At 38.4% G+C, this 19,426-nt stretch overlaps 1 protein-coding gene across 2 annotated transcripts; it reads right to left on the minus strand.

Annotated features, from left to right (window-relative positions):
• Positions 1 to 1,934: 1,934 nt before the first annotated feature.
• Positions 1,935 to 17,792, minus strand: LOC113541452 (clustered mitochondria protein homolog). Of its 2 annotated transcripts, XM_026938412.3 has the most exons (27): positions 17,220 to 17,770; positions 15,340 to 16,936; positions 14,864 to 15,033; positions 13,794 to 13,965; positions 13,404 to 13,547; positions 13,067 to 13,194; positions 12,494 to 12,648; positions 12,248 to 12,373; positions 11,977 to 12,124; positions 11,448 to 11,540; positions 10,840 to 11,234; positions 10,405 to 10,704; positions 10,078 to 10,304; positions 8,860 to 8,960; positions 8,613 to 8,765; positions 8,467 to 8,529; positions 8,087 to 8,343; positions 6,910 to 6,994; positions 6,595 to 6,748; positions 6,266 to 6,405; positions 6,048 to 6,128; positions 5,404 to 5,529; positions 3,899 to 4,020; positions 3,696 to 3,789; positions 2,845 to 2,979; positions 2,687 to 2,760; positions 1,935 to 2,507 (listed from the first exon to the last, which is right to left on the minus strand). In XM_026938412.3, the coding sequence occupies exons 2-27, from the start codon at positions 16,712 to 16,714 to the stop codon at positions 2,456 to 2,458; spliced, it is 5,070 nt and encodes a 1,689-aa protein (XP_026794213.3). In that variant the 5' UTR covers positions 16,715 to 16,936; positions 17,220 to 17,770; the 3' UTR covers positions 1,935 to 2,455. The 2 variants fall into 2 exon arrangements, 1 of the variants encoding a protein (XP_026794213.3); XR_004579551.2 differs by lacking the exons at positions 1,935 to 2,507; positions 2,687 to 2,760; positions 2,845 to 2,979; ... (2 more) ...; positions 5,404 to 5,529; positions 6,048 to 6,128 and having other exon boundaries at positions 6,268 to 6,405; positions 6,595 to 6,807; positions 17,220 to 17,792.
• Positions 17,793 to 19,426: the final 1,634 nt, after the last annotated feature.

A 19,426-nucleotide genomic window follows, 5' to 3' on the forward strand; every position in this document is an offset into this window, starting at 1 on the left:
TGATTTTGGTTCATAAGGCAACGACTTGATAATTGACAATATAACAGAATCTGCTACGATTTGATATGATTTTGGTTCATAAGTCAACGATTTGATATTTGACGATACCTCAGAATCTGCCAAAACACAATATGATATGTTTTTGATTCATAAGACCACGACTCGATTTTTGATGATACCAATGAATCTGCTACAACACGATACAATATGTTTTTAATTCATAAGTCAACAATTCAATATTTGACAATACCACTGAATCTGTTACGATACAACAGAGTCATGAGCAACAGAGTCATGAGCAAATCACCTTGATAACCTTTCCTTTTAAAACCATGTATTATTTTCTGACACACCAGTTCGGTTCATTTCAATTCAACTTTATTGTCATTATACATATACATGGGTGTACAGTATAACGAAATGTAGTTAGCCTCAGGTGTAAACATATAACATGTGTTAGGTAAATAACATAAGACAAAGGACTTTAGGTGAGTAGCATACACACAGCAACACAGTACACAGAAAGTTTTGTCCTTTTTTGGTAATAATTGATTTATAGTTGATATTTGTAATATACTGATATCTGTAATTACAATTTATAATCAAGTATAATAAATAATAATCGATTGTTGCCTCAATTTCATTTCAGTCGCTGCATTTTTGTTGCATCAACATCCCACAAATTTACTTGCCTTGACTCACCTTCATAACTGTAGGTCCTATGCACACTGATTCTTCAATGTCATCATGGTAAGTTCACATAGTGAGCTCAGCCCTTGTGTTGGTCAGCTAAATGTATTTCACCCTAATTCATTTTAATATACACTCACTGGCCACTTTAATAGGAACACCTGTAGACCTGCTCATTCATACAATTACCCAAACCGGTCTTTTTCCAACCTTCATTTGTCCAATTTCAGTTAATCTGTGTCCACTGTAGTCTCAGATTCCTGTCCCTGGCACCTGATGTGGCCTTTGTAGCCCATCCACCTCAGTGTTCAACATGTTGTATGTTTTGAGATGCTTTTCTGCTCACCACGGCTGTAAAGAGTAGTTATTTGAGTTACTATAGACGTCCTGTCAGCTTGACCAAGTCAAGCATCCCGAGCCTCTTGGCCAATCCCCTCTGACCTCTATCATCCTCTAAGCATTTCCACCCACAGAACTGCTGCTCATTGGATGGTTTTTTGTTTTTTGCACCATTCTGTGTAAACTATAGAAACTGTCGTGCAGGAAAATCCCAGGAGATCAGCAATTTCAGGGACCATCTGGCACTAACAACCATGCCATGGCTGAAGTCACTGAGACCACTTTTTTTTTTTTTTTTTTTGCATTCTGATGTTTGATGTGAACATTAACTGAAGCTCTTGACCTGGGGAGAAGATGCAAAACTGCACAGTAACCAGAGTCACGAGGCACCATCACTAGCTGCTGTGCCAGTGTGACTGGTTCCCGTAGGGTGTGAATATGTTGTGTGATAATGTCTGTTGGGAAACTCACCAGATAAATGAAACATGTTTGAATTGGAACTACATTTTACTCAAGTATGTGCTAAGCATGGCATGGTGCCACTGGCCATCAGGGGGATTGTTACCAGCAAAAGCATGCAGATGAGAACATAGCTACAGCTTCCTGACGACTCAGCTGACTTTTTTCTTTTTCTATGTTTGTGTTGTGACACTGGCTGTGAAAATACTGTTACTACTAGTCGTCATCATCATCATCATCATCATCGTCAGTATACAAACAGCAGTGCTCTCTATAATAGGCTGTGTTGTATGTTTTTGGCAGTACATTCGTGAAATAGCACACACACACACACACACACACACACACACACACACACACACACTTTGTTACCTCAAATTCAATTACAGTGTATTTGCAGTCAGCATGGTATTATTGTCAATATCACATTTAACGTGGCCGAGTGATTGATTCAAATACATCCAACTTTATTTATATTAGCACTTTTCACATGGCATTTGGCACAATGCAGGAAGTAGCATCTTCTAGTCCCCATAAACAAACAGGTACATGCAACAGCATCAAACCGAGTAGCCTTATTCCAAATACATAGCTCATTCTTATGATTTAAGATACAAAATAATGCATATATCACTATAAGCAGTTATATCATTGAGAAGATGTAAAGGATGACATTCATTATTAATTATATTAGAATACTAAAAAAAAAAATCCAGATTTATTTTGCAGGCACATTTTGCTGTGAGTCAAGAACCAGGATCTCAGGTTATCACATGTTGGTGTGTCAGTGGATTATAATTCTCCTCTGTCCCAATGCCCAATTTTCTTATTGACATCATGCTGATTTATATTAATGCATATACTGTAGTTCATGTGCAATACTAAATATTGGTCCTCCATGACAGTAGGTGGAGCTGATAATCATGCTCCTGTGATTCCTGACTAATATAAAATGTCCTGTTTGCATTTAAGCAGATGTTTTTTGGGTGTTATCCCTAAGAGTTTCAAGATCCTTGTTGCTTAGAGGAAAATCAGTGTCGAGTACCCAGAAGGTTACATGGTGGGGAACAGAAAAAGAAGGAAAAGGAACAGAAATTATATTTAAAAAAAGCCAGGAGTCAGAGATTAATTTAAAGGTTGATTGTTTAAAAATGATATACATCATTGACTTGTGTGTTTCACTATCTGCAGAGCTTACCTGAGTGGGATCAGGACAATGCCAGTAACCAGATTTAGCTGCTCCACAATCCAGAGCCGACTTGGAGTGGCGAGCTATGGTTAAGAGAATGTTAAAACAGATTCAGTCTAATTCAGCTGTGTGGCTCTTTCTATCACACACTACACTTTGATACTCACAGTGAGAGGAGCAATACTGGAGCCAGAACGGTTTTTGTATATCATGTTCATAGTCCTCTGCAGAATTACAGCCTGATTCGTGAGGTGTTTCAGGTATTCAGAGCTCTCTTGTGTCTTTTCATGTGCTTCTCCAACCTGTGGAAAGCAGCAGTCAGTACTCTGATGCCATACGGAAAAGATGATTAACCCTTTCCCCTACTCTCATTAGGTCCTGCATTATTTTAACTCTTTCTATGCATTATGTGACCCAGATTAGGCAAATTATGGCTGGTTCAGTGGCAGTGGGAGTTTAAGTACCTTACAACGCTCTTATTCAAGCCTCAAGAAAAATTAACTATGTTTTATAGCTCTATGTTTTACATCCACAAATTAGATTGTTTGTAACACAAGACATTTGACATTTGACCAGGGAAAATGTTATCTATACATGATAATGGATCATAACGGGTAATATATTTCAGCAAACCAGGCATTTTCAGAGGCCTTGTTCTTACATGAAAATTTAAAAACATAATACACTCCATGAAATTCATTTTGTGTTTACTTTTATCTCTTAAATTTACTTTTACATTTACTTACTTTATGTATTTTTTTTTTTCAATTTTACTTACTAGGTACTTACTACTCATTTGATAGACAGGAACAAGTTTAGCTTGGATAAAACAGAGTCCATGTGACTTTATGAAAGTGAAATTGGTGGAATGTTTTTAAATTATGCAACTTCCTGATTTTCTCTGTCATTTATAAATGCCACAGGTCCAAAGATGGCTAATGTTGCCATAATCTGAATTATATTGGTCTTTTGTTAACAGACACTAGAAGCTTTCTGTTTTGTGAGGCTAAGAATTCACCTGGCTCCGGTAAATCATGTAGCGCTCCTTCTCGTGTCTCAGCGCCGAGCGGAACTCCCCTTTGCTCTCATACACCTTTGCCAACAAGTGATGGCTACAAAGTAGAATTGTAGAAAAGTATTCATTAGACGTGAACAATGCATACTTTCTTCTGAAAGATTGGGCTGTTTATTCAGCTTTATTTGCAGTGGTTTATTCCTCACCCTTGTGCCACTTTAAGCGAGGTAGGCCCCTGATATTTGGAGGTCAAGGCCAGGGCGTTCTCCAGAAACTTCAGTGCGAGATCACACTGCATCACACCATGTAACACGAGACCAATCTTACTCTGAACAGACAAAAAAGCATGGTACATTAAAACAAAGGTAAGCTAACAATGAGCTAGCTAAACCTGGATCCCATATTTATACTCCTGCAATGAATAGGCAGATTTACAGTAAAGCTTTGCGTATAATGGTAAGAGCCAGAAATCATTTGGAAAAAAGAAAAAAGAGGAGTAGGAATGTTACTGTATGTTATTATGGTAATATATTATTGATAGTAAGTAGGTAACTTTAACATCTAATCCACTAGGTTTGCAATTAGAAAGAAAACATCAGCTTTCATTCATTATAGGAAAAACTTCTATATTACTATACTATGCTACTACTTGGTTGTTTATGAAACCCGCATGGTCAGTTCTTCACAAAAATATGATGAAACCATTCATTCATACTTTCAATCATTCATTCATTTATCTTCAATAACCACTTCAGGGTCACAGTGGATCCAGAGCCTGCCCTGTGAATACTGGGAATGACATAGGAATACATGAATGGTTCCCAGATATTTTCAGGACAAATGACCCCAAATGAACATAGTGAATTTTCTGTGACCCTCAAGCCCTGAGCACCCTACATTGTTTATTCCAGAGTTATAATTTAGGACTTTTAAATTCATATTCTATAAACGTCTCTGCTTATTTTCGTGTTTGTTTTCTTGACTTCTTCACTCGATGTTGTTGAGGAACTAGCAGAGGTAGATTGACAGAGAAATTAGTCAATTTTTAATGCTGAACTCCTGTGCTAGTGAACCACCTCATGATAGGAAAAAAAAGATTAAAATAGCATATTAAAAATGGCTTGTTTGAACGCGACTTAAAATTCATAGTTATTTAGGAGATTGCGAGTTTCTGACACCACCCCATTTGTATATCAAACCATCCCACGTGGGGTCACTATCCCTAGTTTGGGAACCCCTGGAATACACCTGGGATGGGATGCCAGGTCATTGCAGGCACCATGCAGACACACATTCACACCTAGGGGCAATTTATCTTAGCCAATCCACCTACGGGCGTGTACACTCCACAGAAACCCGAGCTCAGGATTAAACCCAGCACATTGGAGCTATGAGAAGGCAACATTATATGCAGCATCAACCATGACTCAACCATTACTTTTTTTCATTTTTGTTAATTAGGTGAAGTAATAGTTCCATACTTTTTCAAGAAACAAATTTCATTTACCTGTTTTAGTCAGTAATCCTATGGGATGTTTTTCAATTCTGATTTTTCAGTACTTGTTTGTTAGTAGGAAAAATATAAAATCCAAAGGCTCTATGTTTATCAAAAAATATGCCATACAATCAATCTGACACTATCATGTCTGGAAATTTTGTCCTTTTTGTATTGATAGAGAATAACACTTGCTACTAGTTTGGTTTTACTTACGTCCAGTAGAGCCATTTCTGGGTGATCTTCTCCACACACCAGCAGCATGAGGTAGCGGGCACGATAGAGCAGTCGCAGTGCTGTGGATGTCTGCCCACCAGCAAAGCAATAAAGACCAAGGTGTTTCTAAAAATGGAGGGAAAATGGAGTTAGTGATATCCCTGCAAACACTGTATAGCCAAAAGTTTGGGGACACCTTACCATCATACCCATATGTGGGCCTTTCCCAAACTGATGCCACAAAGTTGGAAGCACAGAATGTATATGATGTCTTTGTTTGCTGTTTCATTACAAATTCCCTTCATTGGAACTAAAAGGCCCAAACCTGTTCCAGCATGACAATGCCCCTGTGCACAAATTCTCTTGTGGCTGAATGGGCAAATCCCCACAGCCACACTCCAAAATCTAGTAGAAAGCCTTCCAAGAAGAGTGGAGGTTATTATAACAGCAAAGGGGGACTAAATCTGGAATACTATTTTCAACAAGCGTATATGAATATAATGGAAAGGTGTCCACATAGATTCGGCCATATAATGTACCCACTGTGATTGCAAAGTCATTCATTAAATCCTGTTCTGCAACTATTTACCAGTAAATGTCATGAATTAACTTAGCTACATTAAAACAATATGCTTAACACTCACATATTCCTGTATAGTGTTCGGATGGTCTATTCCCAGAACTCTCTCACTGATCAGTACAGCTTTCTGCTGGTGATTCAGTGCCTAACATAAAACACATACACACCTGGAATGGGTTAATGCATCTAGGATGCATGCTGGGATTTTAAAATTGGTAAGTCAGGCATGCACACCTAAGACTAAGGCTCTAACTGGAATGGTAAAGAGCACAAAATCCACACCTCAGCATAGTCTCCGAGTATGTAGTAAATGCGTCCCAGCAGACGCAGACAGACGCAGACATCCTGATGCAGAGCCCCATAAACATTAGTGAACAGGCCCAAGGCCTGGCTGATTAGCTCACAGCCTTCTTTCAGGCTTCCTGATATTTGAAAAACATTTTTTTTTAAAAAAAGAAGTCATCATTGTTGTGTGTCTATTCATTCAGTCATGGAACAAATGTAGACGTGATGCAAAGTTTTAAGATTAATCGACATTACAGATTCTGTATGTTGTTAGCTGTAAGATCTTATTTAGTAGCTAGTAAATGTAATACAACTCCTGTGCTCACCTTGCTGGATGCTGGCCTGGCCACAATGCAGAAGATAAATCCCATCATTAGCCTTTGGGATGACGTGCTTTATTATGGGGAAAATGTTCAGGATGTCCTCCTCGGTGAACACCGGTCTGTTCTTGGCATCAAACTGATACTCTCTGATAAGAAGCTAAACAGTGTATATGTGTGAGTATTCATGTTTGGGGTGGTGGAGGGGTTCAAAGAGCACTGGGAAGCAGATGGGGTGGAGTTATAATGGAAAGAGTTTTGCCAAAAACAGAATATTAACTGTCAGAATGCATTGTTGGTATGACGGATGGTGGACATTACCTGGATGCCAGTTTTGATGGAGATCTCTCTGAGCAGGGTGATTCTTTGTAAACCACATTTGTCCACTGCCTGCTCTATACTGTCACTGCCAGACACAGATGAGTCATCAGGTTTAATTCAGGTTTAGATTAGCCACATGTGAATTCTATATTGCAGGAAACAGTAATGAATCTATGTGTTCAGAAATGGGGTGGAAAGGCGGAGGTGAGAACATGCTTAATTAAATATACAATAAAACTGCATTCGCAGAATATCTGATTTGTTCCTTGGTGCAATATGAGTGGCCCAGACCAAAAAGTATTGCATTCATAGTTGCTTCGTCATCCCTTATACTCAGGAAATTTGGTCAAAATGCCTACAATGCTACAGTTATACCGTATCACTCTGTTAATTCTGCACTGCTAATTCTGATGGTATTAATAAATATTCACATCTATAGCAGTAACTACTGCTGCTACAGGTTTTTTTTAAAGAATAAATTAATTTTTATATATATTTCTCCCATTTTTCTCTCTAATCTGGCTCCTGGCAAATTTCTCACCCACCAGTCAGCTCTCTCCTATCATACAACAGCTACCACACGGAGATGGTGAAGGCTAACGTTTTTCATCTGAAACACTTGAAGTCAGTCGACCATATCTTTTCTAACTGCTGTTCATGCAACGTCAAAGAGCAGAGTAACATACTCAGAGGGAAAACGCTATCCGCCCTCTTCCACATACATGAGCCCATCACAGACACCCACGAGTGGCTAGTGTCACTGTGATTGACAGGAGAGAGAGAGTATGCCATCCCTCGCTCCCAGAGCGCATGACCAATAATCCTCCATTGACTCTTCTGCTACCCATCTGCTAAATTTGCACTCACTGACTCAGCATTATCGGACATATCTCGCATATGTTGTGTTTTCTTTTTGTCCGGTCCTGCAATTATTGTGTATTGTTTATTGTTTATTGTTGATTGTTCAGCTATGTGGCAATAAGAGAATCCTGAATTATTATTTAAATAAACATTATGTAAGTTATGATTAATTAGGTTGGGAAAGTGCACTAAGTACCCAACAGACTTGAAGATTTTGTTAGATCTACTACATATGTTAGACTTACATTATATACATCCTGCATATTGTTTTGAACCTGTAATTTTATGTAATAAGTAATTAATATTAAGCTCTCACCAAGGCAGGCAGTAGTGATAATATTCCCGAGCCTCAGCCTGGATAGTTCTCCAGAGCTCACTGGAGGTCAGGCTGGCCAATGCCCCTCCCACAGCTGTCACTTCGCCGCTCACAGAGCCCCGGCTCCGCCTCCGCCGACTCCTGCGCTTGGATGACAGTCTGTCCATCTGCTGGGTCCCCAGAACATCAGGTGGGGAGCTGAGGAAGCAGTTGAGGAAATGGCTGACTGAGACAGAGAGGGAAGATGACTCCACAGCCTGGTAGCAAAATATGCAAAAAGTCATAAGGTCAAGGTCTGTAAGGTGTGGCAGATATAACAATGAGATAAAACAGTAGTGTAGTGAACATTTGCATTTGAAATTTGATTTGAAATTACTTACAAGTAAATATGTCCTGAACATATGTTTTGTGCATCTAGTGATCAGCTCACATAGTGCAATTCTCTACAAGAAAATCAAGACACAGATGACTGTCAGTTTGTATGTATTTCAGACAGAATCTATGGCATAAAATGGCTAACACTCACATAAACATGGTCCAGTTTTGTCTTATGAGGGCTTTTCTCAATAAACTCCAGTATTGTCCCCAGGTACCGAATATTGATGCCATGTTGATGGAGAGCCTCAGTTAAGGTAAAACCATCCATTGGCATTGTGGTATGATCGACACAGCTCTTAATCTACATGCTCACAAAATGGTCATTATTAGTTTCAGGTAATAGTTATGAAAGTACGAAAGATGCATGGAGCATGGAGCAAAAGAAACATACTCACTAAGTCAGGAATTTGTTTTGAGACAAGGAAGGCTGCAGCATCCTTTAAAAGTTCTTTCTGTTCCTGGATATCCTGCAAACATTCCTTCGGAAAACGTACACCTAGAATATGAATACATTGTATCTTAACTATATATATAAGGTAAATTGCGTTATATTTGCATTTTATATTTTTTCCAATACTTTTTAGTAATTCATAGTACATTCATAGGGACTAAGCAGAGATAATGACTGAAGTGTAAATGATTAGGAACTGGATTGTAAAGTGAAACACATGACATCTCACTACTAATAATCCAGGGATGGAAAAAGTACTGAAAAATAATTATACTTCAATGAGTATAGATAATGCGTTTATATCTTACTCAATGACAGTAGAAGCTTCCAGCCAAAAATGTGTGCAAGTGAAAGCAAAACAGCTGCTACTTTTATGTAGCTGTATGATCTCTGTAAGTTTGTTGGTCATCTGCATGAGTAAACCTACATAGTTTCCTAATGAATTATTCAGAAGTAAAATATCATGTAAATAACCAATATTAACCATTAGCTAGAATTTGACTTGCCTAGCCAATTTACTTTAGCTACTGAAATCAATGCTAATCTAACCTGCCATTAGCGGAGGAAACAGGCTAACTTAGTTAAATATAACCAGTTAAAGTTGGCAAATTAGCAAAACTTAATTCAACATGCATTAAATTAAAATTAGATGGAGTTCATGCCTTCTTTACAGGCGTATTTAATTACTTCAGCATATTAAAACATTTTTACTGAGGTAGGGCCGGGGTGCTCATCCTCAAATTCAACACTGCAGTCTTTTGGCATATCCATATTCAGACAGACATGGGTAGATATAATGCTTTGTGTAGCATGAAAAGGTAGCTGCGAGCTGACATTTTATTCTTGCTAGTAGTTTTCCAGGAAATATAGTATATAAAAGACTCTGTAATTATTGCTTAGTTCTTAATGACTTACCAAACCATTACTTTATTATTTACTGAACAGTTACCTAGTATTCATTAGTAGATAATAGTAGTGACTTCGGTGTTAATATTAGTACTACTCATTCATTCTTGCTTAGTCCTTGCATAGTTACCTATGAGTTATCAATAGTTTTTTTAATAGCTGCTTGTAATTTAAGTCATCCTTCAGCTGGCAAATCACAGAAAAATCAGAATGCTGTAAAATTTGATCACCAGTAGCTACTCACTAACCCACGCACCTGGTGAGAAAATGTCAGGGTTGAAGCGAATATCAAAAGAGGACAAATGCATAGTCTGTGAGGAAGAATTGCTCTTGTCAGGGGTGGCAACATCTACACCCTTGTTGGAAATATCCGGTGTTGGTTGCAATGCAGCTGCCTCTGGGCTGTGAGGAGATCCAACCTCTCTGATGCTGTTGCTTTCTTGATCTAAGCTTTGAGATGCCGTGCTCTTATATAGGTGATATCTAAAGGAACAAATGTTCACAAATGCACTAAATAAAATTTCTAAATTGCCAGTACACACATAATTTTTTTTTACTAGAAATATATCTGAAAAATATTGACCTATACTTCACAAATGCCTCGATTAGCTCTTGTCTCAGACAGACCAAACGATGTGGGTGTTGAAGTGGGAAACCGAGTTGCTGACACTCTGTGTTTAGCTCCTCATCTTCCACAGGCAGGAAGTTGAGGTCAGGTGGAAATGTGAACAGCAGGTCCAGAATGTAGTGGCGGCCATCGTTACCCATGATGCCCTTGCATTCCACAGAGGAACACAACTCTACGGCGGAGTCGTCTTTGTTAAGTACAAGGTGCCGCTGCACTCTCAGAAGCTTGCTGGGTTTGTCCAGTAGCTTCAGGAACCTTTGGACGTTTAGAGATTTTCAAGTCATTCAGAACCAACATAATCTCTTACTTTTAATTACACAGAATTTTTATTAATTTTCTGTAAATTATATTTTATAATGCTAAGAACAACGTATTCCAGAACCAACTTACTGTTCATTAGAGACAACAGTCTTTCCAAAGTCAGTGGAACCATAGATCACACTCTGCTCCTGGCCACGCTCAAGAATTCCTGGGACAATCGACTGGGCAGTGATGCGGTAACCTCGATAATCCACCAGTACGGTACCAAGCACATACAGGCCATCTGCATCCACTGTGCTGTATGCTCTCACACCATTCAGATCAATGGCTGAGGCGGCATGGGCTGCAGCCTCGCCACCCAGCTCCTCATAGTGTTCATGTCCATCTAAGCCTAAGCTGAAGAAGATATTGTTCCAGACGTACATGTGATTGCGTGGTTCTTCACTAGGGTTGATGGGCATCACGTTGCCATCAACCACTGCCATAGCACCACGTGTAGCAGTGCTCACAAAGTCACTGTTAGCCTGAGGAGGGTCGGGAATACAATTATCAATTAACATTAAGCGGTTTTCAAAATACAGAATTGCACACCTCATTTTTCAACTAAAGTTTAATTATCACAGTAACATCTTTCCCTTTCCTGTTAACAACTTTTCAGCACTCCTATTTGATGTCATATTGAGCTATATGAGAATGAGAAAGAGGCGGAAGAGACCCCTGACAAATGGCTGTCTCACCTTAAAGATTGCTCTGTCTCTCAGCAGACGATCTTTGAGGCTCTGACGTGGTAGCTCTCTAGTGCTCTGAAGCTCCTCATTCCAGTCACAAACCTAAGGTTAACATACTACATTTAACACATTAATTGCAGACTGTGGACTATAGTGATTAGTTTTTCCATCATGTTTTGGAACATAATGGTAAAAGCCTCCAGTTGATGATGTAATGCTGGTTTGAAGGTACACCAAGTACATGTTCTTTTCCAATTTGAATAAGTTGCCAAACTAATACTCACTATCTCTAACAACACCAAAATTATATTTGAAATTACCCTTGATTTGCATAAAATTCATAAAACGTTTTCATTACTGGTAACCAATTCCTTGTATGGATTATGAGGGACTATTTATCTCATTTTGTTGGAACATAGTTGTACATAGGATCCTTTAAATCTTAGACTTGTTTCACTAAAGAATGACTAAACATACTAGGACCTTCTGGCTTTGGATTAAAGCTGAAAGGGTAGACCCAAAAAAGAGAGAACTGTACCTGTCCAGGCACATGTCCTTCATAGCCCAGTTGGGTAGAGCTGGCATCTTCAGCTCGAACACAGTCCATGGCATGGTCGAGAGCTGGAGCAGTCCAGCTAAACACCTGCAATGGAGTACCTATCCTCTCAAAGGGATGTGTTGATGTTCTGGGAAGCAAAGTACCATACACAAGACAATAAAGGAAATTAAAGGGAATTACTGACAAAACAGACATAATTTTCTCTGTCTCAACATGTGAATCTATACTAATATCTATGTGCTACATTTACCTTCTCTTGAGTAAAAGACTGAAGTTCTTTTTAAAAACTGGACTGATCTGACTCAGGAGCTCCACTAAAGAATGACTAAGCATACTGGGATTTTCTGGCTTTGGGTTAAAGATATAAGTGGTAGACCTAGAAAAGACAGAAAACCATGATCCAGACCACAAAGCAACATGACATGACATTAATTGTTTTCCAAAATGAGCTCCAGCCCACAACTGAAGAGCATCTTAATGTTATTTATTTACTCACTGATTCAGGTAAAAGCCTCGAGTTGATGCTGTAATGCTAAACTGTCTGTCCTCCATGGTAAGTACATTCAGGTACATGAGATCACCATGTATTTTTCTGTTTCCTGGAGGAGGGTTCCAGTTGCTGGTCATTAGCACCTTCAGGCATTCAATGGGCTATTAACAAAAGGACACAGAGCACACTTAAGACAAAGTTAGCAGGTAAAGAAGGCTGAATCTCTTCACAGTTTTACTGAGGTCTATAATGTACACCACCAGGTAATGTTTCATTAGGTGCAGATAACACTAAGGGTTGCATTATCAGGTGTTTTACTGCAGTTTATGCAAGCCTGCTTCTTACTAACTGTAAAAGTAATAAATACTCTATGTAAAGTTCATCATCTTAAGTAACCACTTGATCTCAGCTAGGCTTGCAGTGGTTCTGGAGCCAGTAATACACCCTAAGTGAGATGCCAGTTAGTTGCAGGGAACCATGCACACATTTGCACCTATGGGCAATTTACCATAGGTAATCCACCTACTGGAGAGTCACTCCTGGTTCTTTGAGAAAACGTCACGTTTGCCTCTAGCTTACCTTCAAATTCTCACTTTGAGGCTGCAGGGGTCCCAGTAAACATTCTTTAGTCCCTGGAAGAATGTACTCAGGAGGGCTACAGTTGAATTGCTTCAATTCTTCACCTCGTTTCTTGAATTTGCTGTTCTCTGAAAAATTAAGACATGATTTTTTTTCAGAGAACAGCAACAAAGTAGTAACAAAGTAGCTAGTTTCAGTCAGTAAAACAGCTGGGAAGTAGTCCAGCTCTTTTGCATTTGTGCTCACTGTATCTTTCACCAAGAATGTTTAAAGTTCATAAGAATCTAGATTGGTAATAATCTATTGGTAATAATCGTTATTATCTACTGCATCTTACCTTCAACACGTTCTTCAGTGAAGAACCTAAGGAAGGACAGAGAGCTTCCCTCTATGCCATTATAGGCATCTGTGGGGTCCAAGCTCTTTAGCAGGTCTCTGATATGACGAAGGTGTAAACGAACCTCTCGAACTGTGTATGGCTCTGCAAGTTTTGCAAAAGTCATATATAGCATTCCAGTAAATTATATCACTTAGTATTACTGGACCTTAGTGGACTGATCATTTCTCTGAAAGGGACAGTAGGCATTATTAATGTTTTGCAACACTGCACATACATGAATTGTGCATACAACTTAAATATATTCTCCAAAATGTATAATAATGTTTCCTGTAGTACAAATGTAACACAATTTGAAACCAATGAAAACTATTTCAGTTAGAGTCTTACCTTCCACTATCTTCAAAAGTGAGCCCTCTTGTAGGCTAGTGATAGACTTTAGATTAGTGAAGTTATCCAGCGTATTTCCATCTAACTGCAGGGAGAAACAGGTACGGTGACAGGTCTCTTCACGGTCCATTAACACTTGCTTGATTTCTTGCACCATCGCTAATGGTGATGCCTAAAAGTCATGGCACATAGAAGAATAAAACATTTATCAAAAGGTCAACAGGAAGTGCCCACTTCAAAAGACCACCAATGTGAGAGTAACCAGAGATGTGTCAGCAAACAGAAAGGATCCAGTTACACTATACTCATGCTTCCTTTCATTCCAGACCACCGGGGTACTTTCCTTTGGAACAGTCTGAAGATGGGAGTGTAAAGCAGGAGCACAGCACAGCAGCAGTACTGAATACACCACAGACTGGTGTTAAGGGTGCATTAGCAAAATTAAAGCTAAATTAAAGCTAAGATAGCACATTGGGTAAAGGAAGAGATTTCACAAGCATACTTGAATGCAGTTCAAGAGGTGTGTTCTTCCATACCATTAATTACCTCCTTCTCCAAAGTTTACAGATTGAATGTTGCTTTATTGCACCCCATGTGCTCTGTGGTGTGGGTGAGAGATTCTCACTTTCAATAGAATACACTGTTAAGGCTCTGAGGAATTCTTATCCCAAATAAAAGACAATGTTAGTACATTGAGTAATTCTCACGCCCAATCCTCAATAAAGAACAGTATCAGTGCAAGAGTGATTTTCATCCTCAATAGCATAACAGTATCAACACTTTTATGGAATTCAACCTATTTATGACTCCTGTCTGTTATTTTGTGGGAAGGTATGCCATCAGGACGTGTTATGATGATTTCTTACAACTCCACTAATTCCAAAATAAACTGCTCTGGCAGTCCAGAATGAAAGAAAGTAGAATGGAAATTTAGATATGTACCTGTGGTTCTACAACTGAGTGGAGAACCTCCAGCCCATCTTTTATAGGTTACTCATGTGGGGTCACAGTCATAGAACCACAGGTACATATATAACCTTCCAATTTTCTATTCAAGAAAAACAATTTACCTGGAAGTCAGTGGGCTCAGTACCAGGGGCCTGGATCCTGATTGTGAACCCCATGTCCTCAGAGGGGTCAGCATCTACCGAATCAGGATCCTCTTGGAGTTCTTTGTCACTATACCTGTTTAGCTCTGAAAGCTCTGTTTGGTCACTGAGGATATTATTTGGACTTGGTCCTCATATAAACAGGAGAAATGGCATACAGTGAATGGTTGATCATCTAACCGTATGATATAAACTTAAATACTGTACTATATGATGCAAAAATATTTGATTCTAAGACATAATAGTTGATTTGTTCAGTACACTGTCCTGGAAGCTATAATATAGTTTACTTAGCTGATAAAATGTCTTTTCTGTAAATAAGCCAGCCTTTTTTTTTACATTATACAGATACAAATAGATTGTTGATTACATTATTACATACATTTGAAGTATTTGACTTCATTTATTTTTAAGGAATGACATCACTGAGCACATACCTGCGATATTTGGGGTGGCCAGGAACAGTTTATCAACTACGAACAGTGTAAACTGTCCATTCTGCTCTGGTCCTGGTTCCAGATTTGGATGTATTTTTCCCTGCTCCAGCTCTTCGGATTTCTCCCTGTCTCGTTCCTTATTAGGAGATCTTAACTCTTCTACACCGTGCTTGTTTGGTGCAAACTCGGTTTCGTTCCCAGATATGTGCTGTTCTTTATGTGCTGAAGTCTTAGCTATCTGGTCCATTTCTGTAATGTCCCCTTCTGTCTGAATGGAGTCCAATTCCAGCATAGGTTGTTGGGTCTGTGTGATCTCTTCTTGGTTTCTTTCAATATCTGGGTTTGTCTGTAGTCTAACCACTAAGTTTGGTTCTTTGTGTTCTCCATCTTGACTAATTAGAATAACAGTTTCCTGCCTTATTTCATCCATCTGTGCTATGCTTGTTCTATATTGTGCTTCTGTTTGGGTTACATCAAGGTTAGTTTTTACTCCAACTTCATCTAGCTGTGCTGCATTTTCATCTGAACATACACCACTTTGCTCACACTCTGCTACATTGCAGAGAACATATTTTGCTCTCTGTGTAACTTCCTGTCCCAGTTGTGCTACATTCTGGTCTCTGCCTACCACGTTTAGCTCCATTTGTTCTGTTCCTTTTCCTAGTTGAGTTCCTTCTTTGTCCTCATCTTGAATCCCACCTTCATCTACTTGAATGATGTCAATCTCAGTCTGTTTAGATACTTTTGCAACACTGTCAGATGAAGGTGTGCTGAAGGTGCCAGCAGATTTGGACTCTGAAAAAATGAGTTGGTGGCTTCCATTTCCCTGTGTTAATAACTGCACTCCTTGACACGGGGAAGCCTGCCAATACCTGGTTCCCTGTCCGTGTGTGTAGACAAGGGACTGAGAAGCAAAATTTGCAGCATTTGATTGTTCTGATGGCCATGAGTGTAAGGAAGACAGTAACGGCCATTCTTTCTCAGTGGTGCATAGCTGATTTCTGTCCAAATAGTGAAATTCCTGTTGACTGATTCTTGTGCTTGGCATTCCCTCTTCTTCCAAACCTTCATGGCATTCCTCCTTTACTCTAGTTTGTTTTTTGTTTTGTCCTCTTTCTGGTAAAACAAGCTCTAACTGCTGTGATAAGTCAGCTCTGTCCAAGTTAGCTCGATGACTACTGCTAAGGACTATATCAGGGTAAAGGAGGTGGTCCTGATCCAGGACAGGAGATGCCAGCATGTCAGACCTTGTTGGAGAGAGGCTTTCAACATCACTATTCTCTCTTGACAATAGAGGTGATTGCTCTTCTATTTGGGCAGGAATGTCCTTACACCGGAACAAACGTCTGAGACAGCATTGAAGTATGTTTCCCATGCTGATAGAGAAGTGTTCAACAAACCATCACATTCCAGCAAGTCTGTTATGCCTGAAAATAGATTTCTGTAGACAATTTCATGAAAGCAAACACTTTGGAAGTTTTAAACACCTGAAAGTACGGTCATTGCAGACCTGACAATTGTGTGCTCCTTGATTTGTAGGTAGCAGATGCAGAAATAGCCAGGATGAGAGCTGATTCAGAAGTTTGGTACCACAATACTGTGAACAAACACAGTATAAACACAACCTAATATTATTATACTGGGTTGCTACAGGAAGGATGTTATTCAGAAAATGTATGTCCGTCTAGATTTAAGAAGTTAGTAATATGTGGACTTTTGAGGCATTCACACGTTTTTTTTTTTCCTAAAAATTGAGAAAACATTTATAGTAGGCTAACATCATCAGAGGTTTTTAAAGTTCATCATAGATCATCTTTCAGCCCAATGACCTGCAGAACCGCACATCCCTGTGAACAACGCTATGACAAAATGCACCTTACCTTTGTAATTTCTCCTCTCTTAACTCTCCACAAATTTCCATAAAAGCATGAGAAAGCAAAACACCATCCATTTCTCCTTTTGCCCAGGACAGGTTACACAACCTCTTCTTGTATCCTTTTCTGCCCTTCATTGTGTGTGTGTGTGTGTGTGTGTGTGTGTGTGTCCCTCTCTTTTGCAGCGCCCCTCCTTCACACACACATTTTCCCATGGAGGAGGAGTCTGACTGGAGCCCCATTGCTCTAGCCCACTTCTCTTCCCAAGAAGCAGGAATCTTAACTCATCTTTTCAGCTCCTCACATAAAACAACAGCCATCCAATAAAGGAACAGACCGCATGACAGCTTCCTGGATCCGGTTCAGTATATACATCACGTGTACCTGCTTGCTCGCTTGGGTCATCAATATAAATAGCTTCAATAGTGTTCTGCTTGTACATCATGCTTATCAGGCAGAAGGAGACTGTGTAGGACTGTGCAAGACACACCTCTTTTCTATCCCTAATGAATTGACTGCTGCTTCAGAGCAGTTGCTATGGCAGGGTGCTGCAGTACCAGCAGAATGCTGTGGTGGACCTCGGCAAGGTTAAAAAAAATTATAAAAGAGCTTTGTGCGTCTGTAAATATCAAGACCTAACTCTCTCTTGCTCTCTCTCTGTCTCTCTCTCTCTCTCTCTCTCTCTCTGCATGCACATGTACATCATGCTCTTTCACAAGCTGTGACTAATGAAGCATGCATGACTAATGATTAACTGAGAAAGATGTCATTTGTTTAAGCTAAATTTAGCTAACTCTACTGATATTGCAACAGTACAAAATGCTTTAAATGGAAATTTCTAAAACCGTACAGTACTGTGCAAAGGTCAGAGACAATCCCTTTTATATTCAGTCAAATCATTTAGTATTCATAGTATGATGGGAAAATGTACAGTATATTAGTTCCATTTTCAGTCAAACAGCCATGCAATACTTATTTATATAGGTCAATATTAAAGTTTAATATTAGAAATAAAATATTTACAGATTTCATAGTTTCGACTACTGAAAACCTTTGTGTGATGTTCTGTTAAATACATTTTCCCATCATTATTGTTCATTAGTATTCCTGTTTATAAATCATGCAAAGGTCTTCAGCAGTAAAAGAAGTATGAAATCTGTAAATGTTTTATTTCTAATATACAACTTTAATAGTGACCTACATAAATAAGTACTGCATGGCTGTTTGACTGAAAATAGAATTTTTGTCTTTGTTGTTTGCCACCTAATAATTAACACTGTACATCATAAAAATGATTAAGCTCTCTTGCTTCAAACTTTGTGTGAACAGTTTTGGAAAAAAACACATATGGGTGTGATGGTCACGTGTCCACATACTTTTTTCTACATATAGTGTTTAATGTAATATAATAAAATTCTTATGAGTAAATGAATCGGAATTGAATTTGGAAAAGATTTTTTTGGAAGTGAAAATGTTTACAGATAAAGAGACATGAATGTATTGTTTGTTAGAATTTTGTTAGGATTTAATTATATTTATACTTTATACTTCATTACATTTATTATATTCGCAGTGAAAAAGCTGCAGTTTTATGTGTCATGTTTTTAACTACATATTTTTGCTGTTTTTTTTTTTTTTAAGTGAAGTGCTTCTAGAAAAGTGTAAAACAGTATCACAAACAGTATCAGCTTAGTAGGTTTTAAAGAAAAAAAAATATATCGGATGTTATCGGGTGTTACTCAAAGTTTCAGTATTGCTTTTGTGGAAAAAGTGGTATCATGCCATCTTTAATAAAAACACTAATCAGTAAAAAATAAAATAAAAGGAAAATATAAACATGGAAACAGTAAAATAAAATTAAGTGAAGCGCATTAAATAACAAAGATAAAATTGCCATGAATGAAAATGAATTAAAATCTAAGTAGAATATATAAGTATTTACTCTCCACCCAACTGTGTCCAGATCACTGAAAGCTCTCAGATAATCAGGGATGAAATTTAAAGTTTTTATCTCCTAAATAGTCTCATATTTTTAATTTTATAGGAATTTACCTATTAGTTGCAATATTTTATTTACTACCAAACTAATACAACTATTCATATATCTATCTAAACCACAGCCTGCATACACATATATACATACATACGTGCATACATACATACATACATACATACGTAATAGATTTATTGTTTTTACATGAGAGATTATTTAT

The sequence above is a fragment of the Pangasianodon hypophthalmus genome, chromosome 15 (assembly GCF_027358585.1).
Source record: "Pangasianodon hypophthalmus isolate fPanHyp1 chromosome 15, fPanHyp1.pri, whole genome shotgun sequence".
Taxonomy (NCBI): domain Eukaryota; kingdom Metazoa; phylum Chordata; class Actinopteri; order Siluriformes; family Pangasiidae; genus Pangasianodon; species Pangasianodon hypophthalmus.

Excerpts from the sequence above, each read along its gene's own strand:
- LOC113541452 (XM_026938412.3), bottom strand. The coding sequence starts at position 16,714 with ATGGGAAACATACTTCAATGCTGTCTCAGACGTTTGTTCCGGTGTAAG. Across the intron at positions 13,548-13,793 it reads ACTTTTGAAGATAGTGGAAG|AGCCATACACAGTTCGAGAG; the intron begins GTAAGACTCTAA and ends CAAAACTTGCAG. Across the intron at positions 11,235-11,447 it reads GAGACAGAGCAATCTTTAAG|GCTAACAGTGACTTTGTGAG; the intron begins GTGAGACAGCCA and ends GACCCTCCTCAG.